The 20,410-nt window shown below is 37.3% G+C and overlaps 1 protein-coding gene across 1 annotated transcript; it reads left to right on the forward strand.

Annotated features, from left to right (window-relative positions):
* Positions 1-544: 544 nt before the first annotated feature.
* On the forward strand, positions 545-19,164 carry LOC103498729 (ubiquitin carboxyl-terminal hydrolase 2). The gene is made up of 6 exons (XM_008461463.3): positions 545-782; positions 1,784-1,827; positions 2,061-2,107; positions 17,797-17,843; positions 17,918-18,020; positions 18,135-19,164. The coding sequence occupies exons 2-6, from the start codon at positions 1,797-1,799 to the stop codon at positions 18,906-18,908; spliced, it is 1,002 nt and encodes a 333-aa protein (XP_008459685.1). The 5' UTR covers positions 545-782; positions 1,784-1,796; the 3' UTR covers positions 18,909-19,164.
* The last annotated feature ends 1,246 nt before the right edge of the window (positions 19,165-20,410 follow it).

The raw sequence follows: 20,410 nt of genomic DNA on the forward strand, positions 1-20,410 counted from the left end.
ATTAACTAGTGGAGTATAGGATAAAATTGATTATTTCTATAAATAAAAACGATATAAAAAAGAAAAAAAATGAAAATAAGAATATAAGTTTGAAATATCTTGGGGGTCAAAATGTAATTATGCAGTTATGAGCTATGTTTTATTTTAGAACCAATTGTGTACATAAAAAAGGGAGGAGTTTTGTGAATGGAAAACATGAATTGCATTGGTACATTTTTAACAATTTCATGTCAATTAAATTATCTCTCAAAATGACAAACAAAAATAAATAGTTTTTTCAAACATAAATTAAAATTCAGTTAATTTTATATAAATGGGTGGAACATATAATTTTAATTATATTTTAAAAAAATTATATTTCACATACATAACTCTTTATTTGATAAAGAATAATAGAACACGAAAATTATAAATAATTTAAAATAATCAACATTTATTTTACATATGATTATAATTTATATTATAATAATATGCACTTAATACACAAATTATCGAACTAAACTACACCTCACATTATAACCTAAATAACCTACTTTGCATCCACACGGCTACTCAATGTCTATCTCGATAGAATCTGCCTACATTAATTTCCGAAAAGAAATGGAAGAGAAAAAAAAAACCTCGGCAGCCCAGCAGCCCTAATCTATTCACCGTGTTCCACGCCATCTCCTCCTCTGTTTTAGCAGCTCAGTGTCACCGCTATCTCCCTACTGTTCAGTGTTGCCGCCGGAGCCTCCCTCATAGCGAGTTTACATTTATTTTCTACCCTTGTATTGTTACCGGTATTCTCTCAATCTCCATCTTTGTCTTTCTTCTCAATTGAAAAAATAAATTAGGACTTGCTCAATGAAAGAATGGAGTAGTCGTTTGATTTTCTGATTTTAATTTTTAATTTTATTCTTTGTTCAATAAAATAGCCGAATATCAATCTTATGGTAAGTAGGAACGTGGTTTGTGTTTGGCTGTTCCAATTCGAACGTGGGTGTACCGCCATTTTGATTTGTTGCATATGTCTGTTCCCCCCATTTGAAGCCCGTCACTTCGTCGCACTCATCGAAACTCAATTGAATAACGGTAGAAGCAAAGAACTGCGCCTCCCCCGCTCGTTACTGAGCTTACGCTGTTCCTCGATTTTGTTTCTCTTGCTTGCTTCTCAACAGTTGGATGTACTCATCTGTCATTTCTTCTTATTGATTCATCCGTTGCTTTTCCAGGCCCACTTCGTTATTTTTGAGATTTAGTAATGGACTTCAAATAGTTGTCTGCCCATGCTTGCTTTTTATTTAAATTTTTTAAAAAAGAATTTATAACATTTCATGTGTTTTATGCCTATATAGGTGTCATGGATGCTATAGATTTGATTTTAGATTATGAAACAACAAATTTTTATAGAAAAGTGTCGTGATTACCTCATTAGACACTCATGTTGGTGGAACAAAGGGAAAACTCCCGGTTAAAGTAGGACTTCTGGGATGGTTTAGATCCCAACTTTATTGCATTCCCACTTCCCATATCTTTCTTCTTAAATACGGGTTTTGGCAGACAGAAATTTTGTTATCTTACTTTCACGTCTGAGAATATATTCTTGAAGCAGAAATGTCCATATCACCAGTATTTATTCGCCTTTTCCCAACAAACCTATTCTACTGTTAACCAAAATTTTTGCTCGTATTTTTTTTACTTATCATCGGTGGATATGATCAAGTACTGATAAGTGCTGGTAGTTCTCGTTATTTTAAACCATGCTTTGTGTATGCACTAAAGATCTTTTTGTGTTGTGCAGCGTTTGAATCATCATGTCTTGGTGCACAATTGAGTCTGATCCCGGTATACATTTGTTTGGTTTTTGGTTTTCCTTATTTATTTAATTATTATATTAATGCTTTTCCATGATTAGATATTAGCAAACAAGTAGATAACTTGCTCTATAGCATTCTTTTAGAAGTATAACGTCCAATTTATTTTTGTACAATTAAAGTAGTCTTAGAAATGGTTTGTATAGAAATCATGAGTTTCAATTGACTTGAGAAAAATGCTGGATCATATTGTTCCCTTTCCAGGTGTCTTTACGGAGCTTATTCAACAGATGCAAGTTAAAGGTGTTCAAGTAGGTTTTATTTGGATGCCAATGTTGTTCTCTTTCTATATGCCATTGATGTCCTCTTTTGACTCATATCTCTAATTATGCATGCTATTGTAATATGAAGATACATATGTCAAATGCCTCTTCAACTCCCAGAATTAGATTTAAGAGAAGTTGGCCCGAATTAAACATACTTCAAATACTTTTGCTTGATTTATTTAATTTTCTTGTGACTGGAATTAGGTTACACGAACATGAAAATTGATGAAAGTGGATGTGATTATTGGATACTTCGGTTGGAATCCAAATACCATATTAAATCAAAGAGTAACATAAGGCATATATTGGATGGAATCCAAAGCCATTTAAGAACACTTTTGAATTTGCATGATTTATGCGGTTTTGTGGTAAATTTGGGGTGAAATCAATGCAAAAATCTTTTAGGATAGAGGCAAGACTTCAAAGGACATTATAGATTCTACCATCTTTAGTACTTCTTTTTTGGTGTAAACTTCGAAGATATACTGGCTATAAAAGCCATAGTTATTCTTTCCTTACTGAAAATTGGAAACATCTTTTGTATTCCCAATGAGAGGGCCCTTTTTGTTTTTTTGGCCTTTTTTGAGGATATGTTAGGATTAAGGATTAATGGGAGTGAGTGCTGTGTTCTGGGTATTAATAGTGAGGAAGAGAAGATCAAAAGGTGGGCTGATTGGATCGGTTGTGGGATTGGGAGTCTTCCCTCTTCCTATTTGGACCTTCCTCTTGGGAATAATCCTAAGAGTGTCTCTTTTTAGGATTGTGTGGTGGATAAAATTTGCAGAAGGTTGGCTTCGTGGAAAAAGAGTTTATTTTCTAAATCTAACTGTCTCACTTTGATTAAGTCTATTTTGAGTGGTATTTCGGTCTATTTCTTTTCCCACTTTAAACACTGAGGTAAGTTACCAAGTGTTTAGAGAGGTTGATGTGGGACTTCCATGGGGAAAAAGGGGGGGATGAAGGAAAAGGCAAAGGCTCTCATCGTATAAGATGAGAGGTGAAGGCTCTCATCATATAAGATGGGAGGTGATTGAGAATTCAATATTGTCGGGGGGGGGGGGGGGGGTTAGAAATTTGAAACCTAAGGACTCATAATAAAGCCCTCTTAGCCTAATGGTTGTGGCTTTTCTCCATTGAGCCCAATTCTCTTTGGCGTAGGATTGTTATGAGTGAACATGGTCTCCATCCTTTCGAGTGGTTAGCTAAAGGGGTTAAAGGAGCTTATCGGAATCTTTGGAAGGACATATCAAAAGAGCTTCCTGATTTTATTCCTTGGGTTCATTGTGTGGTGGGGGACGGTAGAGAGACGTATTTTTGGGAAGATCTTTGGGTGGGAGACAAACCCATCTATGGGTTATTTCCTCAGTTTAATTAGTTATCTTTAAAAAATCATTTTGTGATGGATTTTCTATTTTTTGGTGTGGTTTAGGAACTCTTGTTCGTTCTCCTTTGAGTTATGTCGGGCTTTTTCCAATAGGAAATGGAAGATTTTGTGGCTCTTATTTCTCTTCTCGAGAGTCGTTTCTTTTGTCTTAGGAGGAGAGATGTGAGGGTTTGGAGCCCTAGTCCTTTGGGGGGAATCTCGAGTAAGTCTTTTTTCTAGTCTTTGGTTAACTCTTCCCCTTAGGGTGAGTCGGTTTTCTCTTCGGTGTGGCGGATTAAGGTCTCTACAAAGGTGAGGTTTTTTACTTGGCAGGTTCTTCACAGCCGCCTTAGCACGTTGGGTAGGCTTTTAAGGAAGGTGTTGCCGCTAGTTGGGCCCTTTTGCTGCGTTCTTTATTGGAAGGCGGAGGAAGACTTGGACCATATTTTTTTGGTGATTGAGAAGTCAATATTGTTCGGGGGGTTAGAAATTTGAAACCTAAGGAATCATAATAAAGCCCTCTTAGCCAAATGGTTGTGGCTTTTCTTCGTTGAGCCCAATTCTCTTTGGCATAGGATGATTGTGAGTAAACATGGTCTCCATCCTTTCGAGTGGTTAGCTAAAGGGGTTAAAGGAGCTTACCAGAATCTTTGGAAGGTCATATCAAAAAAGCTTTCTGATTTTATTCCTTGGGTTCATTGTGTGGTGGGGGACGGTAGAGAGACGTATTTTTGGGAAGATCTTTGGGTGGGAGACAAACCCATGTGTGGGTTATTTCCTCAGATTAATTAGTTATCTTCTTTAAAAAATCATTTTGTGATGGATTTTCTATTTTTTGGTGTGGTCTAGGAGCTGTTGTTCGTTCTCCTTTGAGTTATGTCGGGCTTTTTCCAATAGGAAATGAAAGATGTTGTGGCTCTTATTTCTCTTCTTGAGAGTCATTTCTTTTGTCTTGGGAGGAGAGATGTAAGGGTTTCGAGCGCTAGTCCTTTGGAGGGACTCTCTTGTAAGTCCTTTTTCTAGTCTTTGGTTAACTTTTCCCCCTAGGGTGAGTCGGTTTTCTCTTCGGTGTGGCGAATTAAGGTCCCTAGAAAGGTGAGGTTTTTTACTTGGCAGGTTCTTCACAGTCGCCTTAGCACGTTGGATAGGCTTTCAAGGAAAGTGTCGTTAGTTGGGCCCTTTTGCTGCATTCTTTATTGGAAGGCGGTGAAAGACTTGGACCGTATTCTTTGGCATTGTGAGTTGGTGAACTTTGTTTGGGATGCTTTTTTCTAGATTTTCAGCATGATGTATGTTTGTCATAGAGCTGTTAGAGTTTCTCATCGATCCACCATTTGGGAAATAGTGCCTAGTGTTTGTGCCACCCTTTGGGTATTGTGGGATGAAAGGAATCGGAGGGTTATCTCACATTCAACCATAGAGAGGAAGAGTTTGAAAGGTAAGTTCTCTCCCCTCTCTCCTTTACTCTTTCCTCGTTGAGGCTGACAACGGAGCCTCTTCCCTAGAATTTTCTTTAGCCGATTGTACCTTCTAAACTAAACAACAAACGTAATGGAAGTGGTCAGATGCAGAGTTCTCCAATCGCGTTATTGTATTTGGAAAGGAGATAAATTTCATGTTGAAGATGTGTAAGCTTACAAAATGTTGTTAGTTTCTGAAAATCAATTAGTATGGTTCTTCAAAGCTGTCTTTGAATTATTAAGAAGTCCAACTGATAGATATTACCAAAAGTTTGGAGACCTGGGTAGAGGAAGACTTAAGATGTCAAAGTTTAAGACAAAGATTGGTTGGGTTTAAGCTGCTATTCTTTGCCAAAACCTTGAAGTCACTCAATCTTAAAGGTTTGTTCAGGGGGAAGACGTACAGAGATGGAGGTCTTTTCACGACATGTTGGAAAACTTCATTTCTAAGGTGGAATATGTTAAATGGTTCTCGCACGATCACTCCAAGGCTAACATTTTGCCACTGGCCAATATTTCTAGCTATGCAGACACGGTCGAATCAAAAGACATCAAAGGCTTTGTTGAAAAGAAAGGGAAGTTCGAAGACAGAAAAACAAAGTCAATGGGTGATTAAAAATACTAGTTATTAGAGCAAAGTTCGAACATCTTTGGATTGTTACAAGACTCTTTGCAGTTGATGACCGGAGAGACATCTGGAAAATATTGGAAATTTATATTCAAGCAAAAATCATCATCAACCCTCTATTTGACAATAATGCCCTCATAAGTCTAGATCAGGGCTCGATAGGGGATATCATCATTGAAGCAGGAAGATGGCAGGAGATGGGGTCTTTTTATCTCAAATTTGAGAAATGGGATAAATTCAAACATAGTCGGCCTCTTGTTAAGAAAGGTTTTGTAGGATGGTTAAGAATAAAAAACCTTCCCTTGGACTATTGCTGGAGAAAAATGTTTGAAGTTATTGGTGATCACTTTGGGGGGTTGGAGAGCATTGCTATAGAACATTAAACCTAACATACTACAGTGACGTGTACAAAATAAAGGGTATGAAAGTTGTTTGATTCATCTAATAAAAACAAGCTGCAGTGACACAAGGATTCAAGTTAAACAAAATTTATGCGGTTTTATGCCTTCAACTATCAAAATTACAGATATCAATAGAGGTATTATCTTCTTGAATTTTGGTATATTGAGACTATGGATCCCCTTAGTTCCACCAAAGGTTCTCTTATTGTGAACGACTTTCAAAATCCCATTGATCAATTGAGAGTCAGGGAGATCTTGAAAGATGAAGAGTTCAATGTTTCCTTCTTCCCCCATGAACTAGACACCCTCAAATCCACCTCTGCAGCTCCCTCTTAGCAAGAAACCCTTTCAAAGCTCTAAATCATATCCACGATCCCTCACTGGTGTCGAAGAGGATGACAGAGACAGATGTCTAAACTGAAAAAGTAATTGATGTTCTAGAATATGAAGAGCGACGTTTAAAGGGGATTGACAAATCAGTAGAAGACAGTTGAACGAAGAATTTAGTGGCCCCATTTCCCTACTAACTATCGTTTTTTAAAAATTTGGTATATGAAGCATCGAAAAAAAAGGAAAGAGAACCAAATGGCGCCTTTAATTAATAAAATGAGTGACTGCGATTTTATTAAAGAGAAACTTTCTGCCAGGTCATCGTTAGTTTTTTTAGAAATCAAACAGCCTCCCTCTCGAGGGCACTCCAACAACTGGCGTCTCTATGTCGTCCCTTGAAGCTAAGGCCCTCAACAAGTCGTGCCACTTTGAAGGCAAAAAGAAAGTTTGTTCCTTGAAGTTTTTCTTGAAATATTTTGTACGATAAAAGACGTCTTTCAACGTTTGGATCTTTAGGAGTATGCTCTATTGAAGCTCCAAAGTTTGCTCCTTAAGGGAAACAACTACGCAAACCCTTACTCTATGACGAAAATCCAGATCTTTTGGAGGTTTGCAGTTCCAAAGCTCAAAGCTTCTGTTTGTATTAATAGGTCAATAATTGCTTCCTTGCTCCTAATTTTTTCAATTACTCAAGCTTCACGATTCCTAATATGAAGATAACTTTATTGAGAGGTTCTCCATGCCATCCTCATATAGCCTCAAATTTGTTGTCAGTTGAATGAGAAGTTGGATGGGTTTGAAGTTGAGAGAAGGCTTGATTTATTCAAGGAGGAGTCGGGGGGAGGGCAATTTTGGTTTCTAACAAGCGTACTCAAAATGGCCCTTTTAATGGGAGCTCATTTCAGTCTCTTCTAGTGGTTGAACAAACCGTAAGCTTGCTAGGTAAGTCCTCTTGCTTGCCTTTGGTGTCTTATCCTTAGTTGTTTCCTTAATTGCTTTTGGTTATAAGTGTGTCGAGGAGGGGAAGGGCAGGTGGACAGGAAGAGTCTTTTCTCATATCTGAGTTTTTGAAACCTTTTCGTGGTTTTTGAGTGTGCTTTGGCTTATTCTTTGGAAGAGAGGTTACCTATGCTTGCTCCCGTGGTTAATTTTGTGGATGATGGGACAAGGGGAAAGTATGGTTTTATTCAAAGTGTTGATTGTTGGCAAACCTTGATTTTGCTTTAAACTTTTTGGGTTTCCTGTTTTCTCCTAGTAATGTGGTTATTAGGGGTAATGGTTCTCACGACAGAGTCAATTGGTAAAGGAAGGTTTCAAAGGTTTAGTTTTAAAAGGAAATTCTCTTTCAAAAAGGAAAAAAAAAGGAGGAGAGGATAGTAGTAGACTAGCTAGGGAACTTAAAAAGCTAAATTGTTCAGTAAATTATATGAGAAAGTAAGCTTCTAAAGATGCTCAACAATCTTTAGCTCAATGTTGAAGACCATTTTCTAGACTGTGAGGTTGTGGCATCAATGTTGAAGAAAACGAGGTTGTTGGAAGAGGCTACTAAACTAAACTGCAAAAAGTGGAGTGCTTATTATGAAACTTCTTATGGGAAGGACATTCTTTGGCAAATTGAATCACTTAGTTAATTGGAAGGTGGTACCATGTTTGCAAGAGGATGGGTGGCTCAATGTTTGGAGTCTAAAGTTAAAAAATTTAGCCCTTCCTTTCCAAATGGGGATGTAGATTTTTTAATGAAAAGAATCCCTCATGGGTTCAAGTAGTGAAGAGTATCCATGGAGAAAGTTTATTTGGATGAAATAACACTCATAGTTTTCATAGTCCTTGGATTCATATTTTTAGGTGCTGGCTTCAAGTGGATTCCTTGGCATCGTTCGAACTTGGTGATGGTTCAAGAATAGCATTTTGGTATGATTCTTGGGCAGATGTTGTTCCTTTAAAAGGTTCTTCTCCAAGGCTATTTAAACGGTTTTTGCATCCTAATGGGGCTCTAAAGGACTTTTGGGACTCCTCTACTACTTCACGGGCTCTAAATTTCAAGAGACTTTTAAAAGATGAAGAGGTAGCTGATTTTCAAGCACCCATTGGTCTTTTTGAAAGGAGGATCTCGCCCAGCACAGATAAAAGAATTTGGAAGTTAGAATCAAATGGGAAGTTTTTTGTTCGTTCATTAATCAACCATCTCTCCACTACCTCCCTTGTTGGAAAGCAATTATACTCCACAATTTGGTAGACGAAAAGCCTTTGAAGAGTGAATACCATACTCCAGATAATGTTGAATGAGTTTTTTTGAAATGGAGACAAACTTCTTTATTAATAATTAAACTCAAAGTACAAGAGAGTTATACAATGAGTGTAATAAAACTCAAAGTACGAGTTTCCTTGACACCCAAATGTTGTAGGGTCAGGCAGGTTGTCCCGAGATTAGTCGAGGTGTGCGTAAGCTGGCCTAAACACTTATGGATTTCAAGAAAAAAAGAAGCCTAGAGAGCAATAAGCAAAGAGGATCAGAAGGTGCACCCAGACGTCTCAACTAGGTTGACACCCTCTTAGCACCAAAACAACATATCCCAAAATAAAGCAAGTATAAAATTTTGCTAGCAAAACAGCTGCTGTGTAAACAAAACAAAATAAAAATGTAGGGGAAAGACAACAGTAGAAGTGTAGACAAAGTCACCAAAACAAAAACTAGGGCTAGGGGACTGGTTGAGAGAGAAAGACTACCCAGTTGAGATAAAGATCTTGAGTGGAGTAATTCACTAACTCCTTGGTTAGAGAGCACCAAGTTGCTATGTTGCATTCTGGGATAGAAATAAGATCAGGGCTCCCAACATGGACCTAAGCCACTGTATTCTACTCTTCCCTTCTTTTCCTTCACTGTAAGTGCCACGAATGGCATAAATTGGTATGAAAACCTCTTCCTTCTATCTCCAGCTTATCAATCTTAGGGATGCCTGATAACACTGATGAAGTATCAACATAGGTTGGCTCAATTGATCTTCCTAAGGAATCTATCACAATGCACTCACATCTTTAGCAATGACTAATGTACTCAAGACGAACTTTATAAGAACACGAGCAATGTGTAAGTAAAATCTCAAAAGACTTGGTATCTCCTACTTCAGCTGAATTGTACCACCGATACGATACTTCTTTTATATACTTATCCCAGACAAATTTCTGATGGGCACCCTTTAGGATCACTTTTATTGCAGTTAGGACTTCACTTTCAATTGCCTTTCTAGTGAGAGCAAGCATTTCCACTTTAGGAAGCTCTGGGAGAACAATGCCTGTTGGATCAGACAACACGAGTTCTCCAACAATAAAATCCAAACAAACTGATATGAACTCAAATATCAAACGACAGTTATAATCAGCTTCAGTGACTTTATAGGTCAATGATGATGCTCCCTTAAGGAGAATGATTGTTCCATCAATCTTCTCTTGATACCAACTATAGAGGCTTACTCCCTTGTAACCACTAAAATATTTGCCTTCTCCAGAATAAATACCAAATGACAATTCTTTTACACAAACACCAGAAACCACAGTAATGGCTTTCCACATTTGCCATCTACACGCGTGGGAGGCCAATACAAGGACAAATATGTCCCTGCATTATCATGATATGGAGTATATGTTAGTGTCCTTTCACATATGACATCTTCACAAGAATTCAACAAGTCCACTAGTTTAGAACCTTCCACCTTGTTCCTTGTCCTGTACCAGATATACTGTCCAGCACCTTCATGCCCACCAAAGTACAACTTGATTGGAACTACCTCTTGGCCCTCGCAACAATCTGAGTTTCAAGAAATTATCTTCATGGGCTGGGTGAGAGAAATTAAGACTAAGTTGTCTCCTTAAACCGAGATGATGCCACAGTTGTTGACTAAGGACAACAGATCCTTAGGTAATTCGAGGGACTTTGATTTGACGACTTCATCAAATAAGGCAGTAAGATATGTCCCTTCAATTTCTACATTACTCTTGTGGTCAAAACCATTAAGGAAACCCATAGACTCCTCACTGCTGATGCTGAAAGGTGAATACAAAGCCTCGGTGGATAGCTTCTCAGAGAACTTGGTAACATGACAAAGGGAGCTTCACAACAAAGTTATTTTAGTGTTAGAGTTGGGAAGCTTCAAGTAGTTGAAATGCTTGGTAGGAGATCCAGGGTTTTATTAGAAAGGAGGGCTTGAGAAGGTGATTTCGAAAAGAAGCCGAAGAAGGGGCTTTAAGGGTGCAAACCCCATTTAGTTTCGATTTTAGTAGGGTAGTCTAAACATTATTGAAGGAGATTTGTTTGCGGGTGTAATGCTTGAGAATTTTTGGAGCATGAGTGAGTTTACTTCCTTCGGCAAACTTGAAACAGCTAGAAAATCCAGAACCTGGAGAAAGCTGGGCTCCTAAACTAACAGAATGTAAGTTTTCAATTACATGAAGCATTCTGTAACGTTTGCTTTAAATGTGTTGAGTTGTCATCAATAATTTGGAGTAAATTTCGAAATTACTCTTAATCGTAATTAAGTGGGCCTTTTTTTTTATTCCTCTCACTTGATGGCTCTTCGTCTACCGGAGTTCTAAAAACAGAATCAAAAGATGTGGGCCCCACTACCATTTTGCAACAGCCGTTTTCTTGGGTTCGAAAAAATTCAAAGAGGGGGCTGTTCAGATGCCCACGCAATCAATTCACTATTGACCTGATTGCCGGCCTCTGTCTTCTTCTTTGGCGTCGATGGGATGGTCGAATAAAGCTACGAATTTCAAATGGATTTCTACTCGCGGGGAGAGTTGCAAAAACTGATTTCGGAACATTCAATACGGATGGAAAGGAGGAAAGATCAAAATCTTCATCTAACAAGACATCCTAATTCTCAAGTCATCAATAGAACTTTTAAAATCATCCAGCAAAATAGGAACTTAGGAACTTTGGAAGGTCTAGGAGGATTTAGAAATTCAAAGTCACCAAAATGTAGATAAATATTCCCCCTTTAGATCTGTAATTTCAATCGTTGACGGTACAAAACCACATAAGTTCTTTACCTGAATCCGGGCTTCACTAAAATTTGTTAGATTCAGAGTTTCAAGGGCTATGTCAATAAGACCTTCAAATTGATCCCCGATAACCTCAAAGGTGCTTCTACACAAATAATCTAGAGGAAGGTTTTTGATTTTAAGCCAACCATCGTAGCTTTTTTAAACAAGTGGGCCGACTATGTTTGATGTTGTCCTATCTTTCAAATTGAGGTGGAAATTCCTCTAAGCCTGCCATTTTCCTTCCTCTCAAATAAGGTCTATGATTGATTCTTGATCAATACTAATAAGGGCGTTCTCATCAAATAGAGGATTTATTACAATTTTCGTTTAGAAAATTCTTTCCCCCTCTTACGGATCAATTTTCAGTCATCTAAAGCAAATACTTTTGATATAATCCAAAGGTTTTTAAAGTTAACCTTAGCAAGTTCATGGTTCTTGATCAAGCACTGCTTATGTTTTTTGAGGGGAAGGATGACTGGGCGCTTGTAGCTTCCTTTTTGGCCTAAAATCTTGCCTTCCATTGTTTTAGACCTTGGAGCTTTGAGTTCAGAGCTACTAGACTTAGCCTTACCAACATAACCATCTTTTCTACCATTTGTGGAGAAGGAAACTTGGAGATATTGCCAGAGTACCATCTAACATAGTCCATTTTTTTAACAAAATTCTCCATCATCTTGCAAAACGATATCCATCCTTGCTGATCTTTTCCTGGGCAAACTCTAATATTGAAAAGACCCCTGGATATGGCTCATGATTGGCTTAGGACCCATCTAGAGCTTGCTTGAAACTTCTAAATTCTCATTCTTCCTCTGTCAACATCCCAAAATTTTTTTTAAATAACTGTCCATCGAAGTTCTGAGTAAATCAGATCTTACTAATTGAGTCCATCCAAGTTGGCTAACGAAAATAGAAGTGCTTTTACAGGCTTACACATCTTCAATAAACAACTATCTTCCTCTCTCCAAATGCATAGTGGGACTGATCGATTTTGCAACTGACAACCTCCATGTCGTGCTTTGAGACTTGTCCGAAAAGTCTGTCGAAGAAACCGGCTATCGGAAAAGGGTAGGAGAAGGGAGAGGGGAAAGAGAAGGGAGAGAACTTAACAATCGTTTACATTGGAATATGTATAGTGAAACTTGTGTGGTTTGAAGGTTGCAGTAAAAGGGATTGGGATTCAAGTCTCTTGAAACACTTAATTCGGAACTAATATTCTCCCTTGGAACAAAGAAGAAGCTGGGCTCAATAATGATAAATGAATGGGTTATTGAATTGTGCAGTGGTTTTGCAAATGAAACTATTTGTTATTTTTTTTCTTGGATTTTTAGTCGGTGGTCTCTCTTCATTTCATAGTTTTGGGTTGTTCGTATGAGATAGTTCTATTCTCATTTTGCTTTTGGTTATATCTTTTCTTTTTTAAACAGAGACAAGCTTCTTTATTAATGTAAAACTCAAAATACAAGAAAATTATACGGTGAGAATAAAGAGAAGCAAAAAAAGAGGGGGGAGGGGATCATGAGGCGTATCCGTACTAGCGCCAACAACTTAAACCAAGGAAAATCCAAAGACCAAAAGAAAATCCAAGTACAACAATGATAACAGCGCAAATATCTTTTGGTCTTAGTCTGAATATGTTGACGGTGCTAAGGAGGTGCCAACCTAGTTGAGATGTCTGGGTGCACTTGCTGATCTTTGGGGGCTTTGACCTTGTCCCTTCCTTGTATTATCTTATGTAACATCTATTCATTTTCTCGAAGAAGAGGCTCATTTTCTTTTTTCTTTTTAAAAAAAAAAGAATGTGAGGGGGTTGAAGGGAAGAGTTAAAAGGATGCTTGTTAAGGACTTGCTTACTCAAGAATGTTTGGATATAGTTGTTGGTATGGAAATTGAGGATTGAAAGTATTTGGAAAAGTAGATGAGAAGAGTGGGAGTGTAGGGAGTCAGATGGGTCCTTGGGGAGAAATCTAATTATTTGGAAGAGTTGGCCTTGTACGACTAAGAAAGCAGTTAGAGGAGATTTCTCCTTAACTGTTTCTTGAAGGAATGGAGTAGGGGAAATATTTTTGGATTTTAGGGATCTACAAAATCTGGGAATTAGGAGGAGATATGCATTCTCGGAAAGAGCTGGAAAGCCCTTTTGGTTATTGTGGCTTGAGGTGATGTGTGGCATGTGATTTTAATGTTATCCTCTACCCTATGCATCTTTTTTATAGTTCTATTGAGGGTGCTCAGTTGTTTGATGCTCCTCTTGGCTTTTTGGAATAAAAAAGTTCACTCTCAAAGGATTGAAATGTTGGTTTTGGTCTAGGAAGCACAAACATTGACACGCGACACGACACAACAATACACTCAATTTCTAGAAAAGTGGGACGCAACACGTTAGAGAGACACTATAATTTTTTTATTTTTAAAAATAATATATGTAATAATTCTTGTAGAGAAATTACTCATATATGTTAGAACATAACAATACTTCCTTAAAACATAAATAGAGTACATTAGTTGTCTCTAAGTTCTTTAAAAAGTTCCAAACTACAGTACAAATAGAAAATCCTAAATAGAAATCTCACTTTCATCCAAAACAAAATGTAAAGACTAAAGTAGAAGCTTAAAACAACATCCTCAATCTTCCATGACATCTTCATCCTCACAATTCTTATCCTCATTTCTACTAGGACCACTACCATCATCAGTGAAAATTACTGCCTCTAAATCTGGCTCATTTAATGACAAATTGGCCACTTCAAACATCCCAACACCTTCAAAAGAATCTCCAGTAAAATCCCATAATTTCATCTTCCCTTGTGAATATTTTCGATTTCTTCTTGACAAAAGATGCAAATTACTATGATCATATACCAGATCCAAAACCCTCTTAGCGCCCTCATCATCCAACAAAAATACAGCCCAAGATACATAATAAAAACTTTCAAAAATACAGCAAGCAGGAGCTGAGAAAAAAATAAACTAAGCAACAAGAAAAAGCAGCACAAATAAGGCATGAAAGGCCTGAGAATGCAAAGACAACAATCTTTCAGTGATGGCTGCAAAAATGTGTTTCATGAAGAAGGTGGCTTCTAATGGTCTGGAAAAATGAGGCCCGCCGATTAAGACTAATTTTTTGGATGGAGAATACTTCAAAATCTTTTTGTAAAGCATACCAAGCTGCCGCGTTCCAATTAACTATCTCAAAGCGGTTTAACCAATGCATCTCCTTATCACGAAAGATTCTTTGGTTTCGTTCAAACCAAATTTCTGCCAACAAAGCCTTTGATAAGTTTGCTCAGATTAGTCTAGGACTTTTCTTTAATAAGGGCTCCAACAAAACTTTCTGTACATTTAGGCTAAGACTCTAAAACTCAAACAACTTAAAAAATTGAGAATAATTTCCACCAACAATTTGCAAAATAATAGCAGATGGCTAACTAGTGAGCTTTCTACTCCATAAGAAAGAGGTTAGCTACCGTTTTTTTCCCTACTACTTATCCATTGTTTTCCCCTCTCACAGCCAAGACAAAAGTTGTTTTTCTTCTTCTCCTTAATCTTAATTTTGTGTGGTGCTGCAGTTACTCCAAACTTTGTTTTTACTATTTTATATTTTAACAATTTTCCAACATATATTGTTTTGCATTACAATGAGTGAGCATACAAGATTTTATATTTTATGATTATTATTACAATTAAAATGAGGCTTATGCCTCATAGGGCCTTGATGCTTATGCTCTGTTAAAACATCGAAGAAAAGGGTCGTCTTTTGGTAGTTTGTTAGGGTGTCTGTGCTCTGTTATGGGACCTGTGGAGTGAAAGAAATAATAGAGCTATTAAAGGTGCTTTTAAATGTTCTAGAGCTTTTAATGGTGTGTAAAGGGGCCCAAGTGATGTTTTGCTTTATACTTCGATATCTTACTTAGTTGGTACCCTTTTCTATAGGGAGGCCCGGCCCAAGGGATGTTTTGCTTGAGACTTTGATATCTTACTTAGTTGGTACCCTTTTCTATAGGGAGGCTTTGGTGGGCCTAATAGGTCTCCCAACTCTCTTTAGACTCATGGAGGGCTTAAAGGGCTAAGCATGGCTAAAAGCAAGGGATAGAACAATGATATTTAATTTAGTAAGAAGTGCTAAGGTTGATTCCATGAATCCTACTGAAGGGTCCTAGTAGTGATATTAGTATGGTATTAATAAGGTTATAAGGGTAATTAACTTGAAGTTAGGGTTTTAGGGGGGGGGGGGGGGGGTTGTTAGTGATCTAGGATTTTTGGGCTTGGGTTAGCATACGCAAGAGGTGAGGGTCCATGTGCGTCATCCTTTATAGAATTAGGATGTACCGCAACATCCTGGTTGTGAAACTCGCATTTTGGGGTAAGGAGGTTGTAAAGAAAGAAGCTATAAAAAATAACTAAAGTATAAGTGTTATGTGTTTTGAGGATGTTAAAAATTATTGTGTAAGGACTAGTCGTTTTGAAGAAGTATGCATTCTAGCTAGGCGACGAGAGGAAGGGTGGTACTCGTAATGAAGCTAGGCAACACACTAAGACAAGATAATGAGAGAGGGGAAGGTGGCAACGAACACTTTACCAATTATCAGATGATGAGCTACGCGAGGAGTCAGTTAAGTGTTAAACCTGAGTGATTAGTTAGCTATACACGTGTTAAGTTTAAATTAAGCATGGATTAAGAAGGATACTAAACTACCACTTGCAAAGCATTAAGTAGGAGCTGGTGAGCTAAGATGAGATTAAGGATGACTAATCCGATTTAGAACCAGTATAAATAGATCTTGTAAGTTCAAAGGAAGTTATAAGGAAGTTCTAAGTGTTAAAGCTTTGCCCAGAGAATATCAGAGGAGAACGTAAGTTAAGTTAGGCGTTAAGAAGGAATTAGGAGAAAGCACTTGACTTCATGAGTGATCCTTTCAAAGAAAAGAACAGAGATTTCTAAAGCTCTTCTTTCAAAGTCATGTTATGTTATCTATAGTGCAATGCATGTCATAATCTTGTTTATGATTTATAAGAAAAGCTTGATTGTTTGAGAGTATATCTACGAGTTGAAGCATGCATTTTATGTTGCTTGAATGAAATACTTGTATGCGAGTAAATCATTAGCTTTATCCCTATTCTGAGCTAGCTCTTATGTGCACATAAGAGTCAAGGCAATCATGTGTTGAGTGGTCCGCATGGCGAGGTGGTGGCTATCCATGTTAAGATGTTTGCATTCGAGTTGACCGTTTAAGCAATTGGAATTGAACAAGGGTCTGAAAAGATGGTGGTAAAACGAAAATCATCATAGTAGTCTATGCATTGAGGAGGTTCCATATCCGGGCAAAAGGAATAAGTAGAGGATAATGAGGTGTTTCTTATTCTTAGAGTGTGCTTGAGGAGTTGACTTGTAAATGGTCTTATGCATGTGTTTGTATTCCGCAAAAAGTTTTCTTAAAATGTCACTCATGAAGCATTAGGCTTAACGTTCTCCTTTCCCCGGTAAGCGAAGCAAGGAGGTTATGTAGAGAGGGTGAGCTACTGCGTTGTGCTAGCTCTCTATGCAAGGCGTTGGAGTTTAAGTTTAGGAGTTTATGTTGAGTTTTAGTTTATTTAAGCATCGCTTGTAATTGTAACAAGATTCTTAAAAAGGAACAAAGTTTTTCGGTTCTTCCAAGTTAAGAAGTGCTGCGTTTTCATATTGTCAAGCAAGTTCTTATTAAGTAAAAGCTCAAGAGCACGTTCTCATTTAAGTAAGGTTAAAGTCTAAGTTCAAAAAGTAGGCGTTTTGGCGCTTCGCGTAGAGGCATCAGAGCTCTCCAAGTTGCGTCCACACCTGGAACACGTCCCCTCATGTTCCAGGTGGGGGTGTGCCACTTGTGGTATTAAGTTAATAGATAGTGCGAAGATTTATTCTATGAACTAACTCTCCTAACTATAAAGGCTATAAAGGCTAAAGGGGAAGTGGGAATCATCTCTTCACTGATGCATCCATTATTTGAGTGACCCCCTGAGGTTGTTCACTTGATGTCTGGTGGCGTCTAGCAACTGCTCAACTCACCTGGCATCACTTTGAAAATGCTCCACTCCACCTATGCTATTGTTAGTATTGAACTTGGACATTAAAATCTTATCCAAAAAAACTTGGACATAATAAGATCGAATGGTTCTTACGTAAGCCGAAAAACAAGTTTATTTTGAAATTTTAGATTCATATATGCACTAACATATATGTTCTGAACTCCAAAAAAAGAAAAAGAGAAGTATGTCATGGCCATCTCTCAGGAACACTATATGCACAAATTAGGCAATGATCGCTTTGATTGTTCAGGAGTTCAATATATTTTTTGTGTGTATTTAGAAAGAGAAATATATTTACGCTACATGTGTTTCTTTTCCATAATTCTTCTCTTTCCATTAGGGTTAGGGTGTTCTAATATTAAGTAGCTGCTTTGAAAACACTATTTTTTCAGGTTGAAGAGTTGTACTCGTTGGATCTCCACTCTCTTAACAATATGAGGTATGTATGGCGTTCGATTTTTGTGTCTGACATTCTGTTAATAAGACATGTATTTTAATCTTGTCCATCTTCAGGCCTATATATGGTTTGATATTTCTATTCAAATGGCGTCCAGGGGACAAAGATGATCGTCTTGTTATTAAGGATCCTAACCCAAATTTATTTTTTGCGAGTCAGGTCAGCTTTATGATATTGAACATGGAGGACTTATCACTTATCTAGTGATAAATAGGAATGTATAACTTTTTTGTTGACTTTTTCTAACATCCAGTTCCTTTCCCTATGTCACAGGTAATTAACAATGCTTGTGCAACTCAAGCAATCTTGTCTATTCTGATGAATTGTCCCGATATTGACATTGGCCCAGAGCTATCCAAGTTGAAGGATTTCACTAAGAACTTCCCACCTGAACTCAAAGGTTTGGCTATTAATAATAGTGAAGCTATACGTACGGCCCACAATAGTTTTGCAAGGCCAGAACCCTTCGTTCCTGATGAGCAAAAAGCTTCTAGCAAGGATGATGATGTGTACCATTTTATAAGCTACTTACCTATCGACGGGGTACTTTATGAACTTGATGGGTTAAAGGATGGACCTATTAGCCATGGCCCTTGCCCAGGCAGCCACGGTGACCTTGAGTGGCTGAAGATGGTTCAACCTGTGATTCAAGAACGCATTGAAAGGTACTCAAAGAGTGAGATAAGATTCAACCTCATGGCCATAATTAAGAATCGAAAAGAGATGTATACTGTTGAGCTTAAGGAGCTCCAGAAGAAGAGAGAGCGCATTTTGCAGCAGTTAGCCTTGCAATCAGAAACACTGTTGGAGAATAGCAATAATGAATTTTTGAACAAATCGCTATCAGAAGTAAATGCTGGGATTGAGAGTGCTACAGAGAAAATCTTGATGGAAGAGGAAAAACTCAAGAAGTGGAGAACTGAAAATATCAGAAGGAAGCACAATTACATACCCTTTTTGTTCAACTTCCTAAAGATTCTTGCGGAAAAAAAACAGTTGAAACCCCTTATCGAGAAGGCTAAGCAGAAAACTGGTGGCCCTAGGTGAAGCTTGCTTTTGGGTTACTCTTGTATTATCGTTGATATGTAGCTTACCTTTTTGGTGTTCTTACCCTACACAATAGATAATCTAATCTTTTTCAACCCCTCGTCTTTGGTGTCACTCTGCACAAGAATCTTTTTATTTGTTCGAATATACACTTGATGATCTTCATGCTTAAACTTTGGATAAAGAAAAGACTACACTTGGATGTTCATGTTTTTATTAAACTAGATTTATATATATAATACTCTCAACCCTCAAAGTCCTTGTTTCTATAATAATACTTTTGAACTTTGAGATCTGAGCTCTCAAGACTCCACTAGAGTAAGATATTTGCCACCAGTCTCCATGAGTTGCATTAGATATTTTGTAATTGTGTTACATTAGATGCATCCTTGTTATTCTTGAACTTTGAAATTGTTTATTGATTAGTGTGTCGGTTAGATACATTTTGTGGTGTTGTTGGAGTTTGGACATCGTTTTGGATTATATATTTTCTTTGCATGAGAGTTTTATCGATTTACAATTGAAATTTTACTGCAATGTTTATGATTTTCTAAATTGTTATATTTATGATTCAGAAACCTTCAGCCTTAAGTAAGTTAGGCTTCTTGATCCAAGTTTAGTCTTGGCAAACTAGTGGATCCACTTGTAATGTTATAGGGGAAGTAGAGTTATGAATTCAGCCTACTTAAACAGTTAATTGAAACATAAAATTGATATTTAACTATAACAAATTTTTTGGTCAACAATCCAAAGATAATACTGAATTTGAGATTTAATTTAAAAGCTTGATTACTGAAATTCTCACACTCAATTATCTTAATTTAAGCATAAAAAATTTGAAAAATGAACCCCGAAATATTCATAAAGAAAAGACAATTTGGATTTGAAAAAAATAGGATAACTTGTAGAGAACTTATATATTTAGGGCCGAGTGGGTATATAGCATTTGACCCAAAATATATTAAGGACGTAGCAAAAATTATAAAAAATTGCAAATATGGCAATTTTTAATGAAAAAGACGAAATTACCCCTACATATATTTTCTTCCACTTTCTTCGCGTTTCAAGCAGATTCTTCGCGAGTGGGAAAGTGCAGACGATTCTTCGCGAGTGTAGTCCGTTTCATCCTCTTCCTATTTTCTTCCACTTTCTTCCTCCCATTTGGTTTTTCGGTGCCGGTACTTTCCTCCTCTTTCTATTTTCTTCCACTTTCTTCCTACTTCCATTTGGTTTTTCGGTGCCGGTGCCGTTCTGCCCTACTACTTCCTTCTATTTTATTTTCCTTCCGCCACGCTGCAGGTACTATTTTCTTCTATTTTGTTTTCATTCCACCGCACTACATTCTACGCTGTGTTTTTCAGTTTGTGTCTATCAATGATGTGTTTCTATCACTGATTTAGGGTTTAACTTGTTTATGTTGAAATGTTTAACATGCAGATCTGTTTTAGGTTTGTGTGTTAGTGTATAGGGTTAGGGTCTATCGGTGATATATTTGTATCACT

This window comes from Cucumis melo, chromosome 9 (assembly GCF_025177605.1).
Source record: "Cucumis melo cultivar AY chromosome 9, USDA_Cmelo_AY_1.0, whole genome shotgun sequence".
Classification (NCBI taxonomy): domain Eukaryota; kingdom Viridiplantae; phylum Streptophyta; class Magnoliopsida; order Cucurbitales; family Cucurbitaceae; genus Cucumis; species Cucumis melo.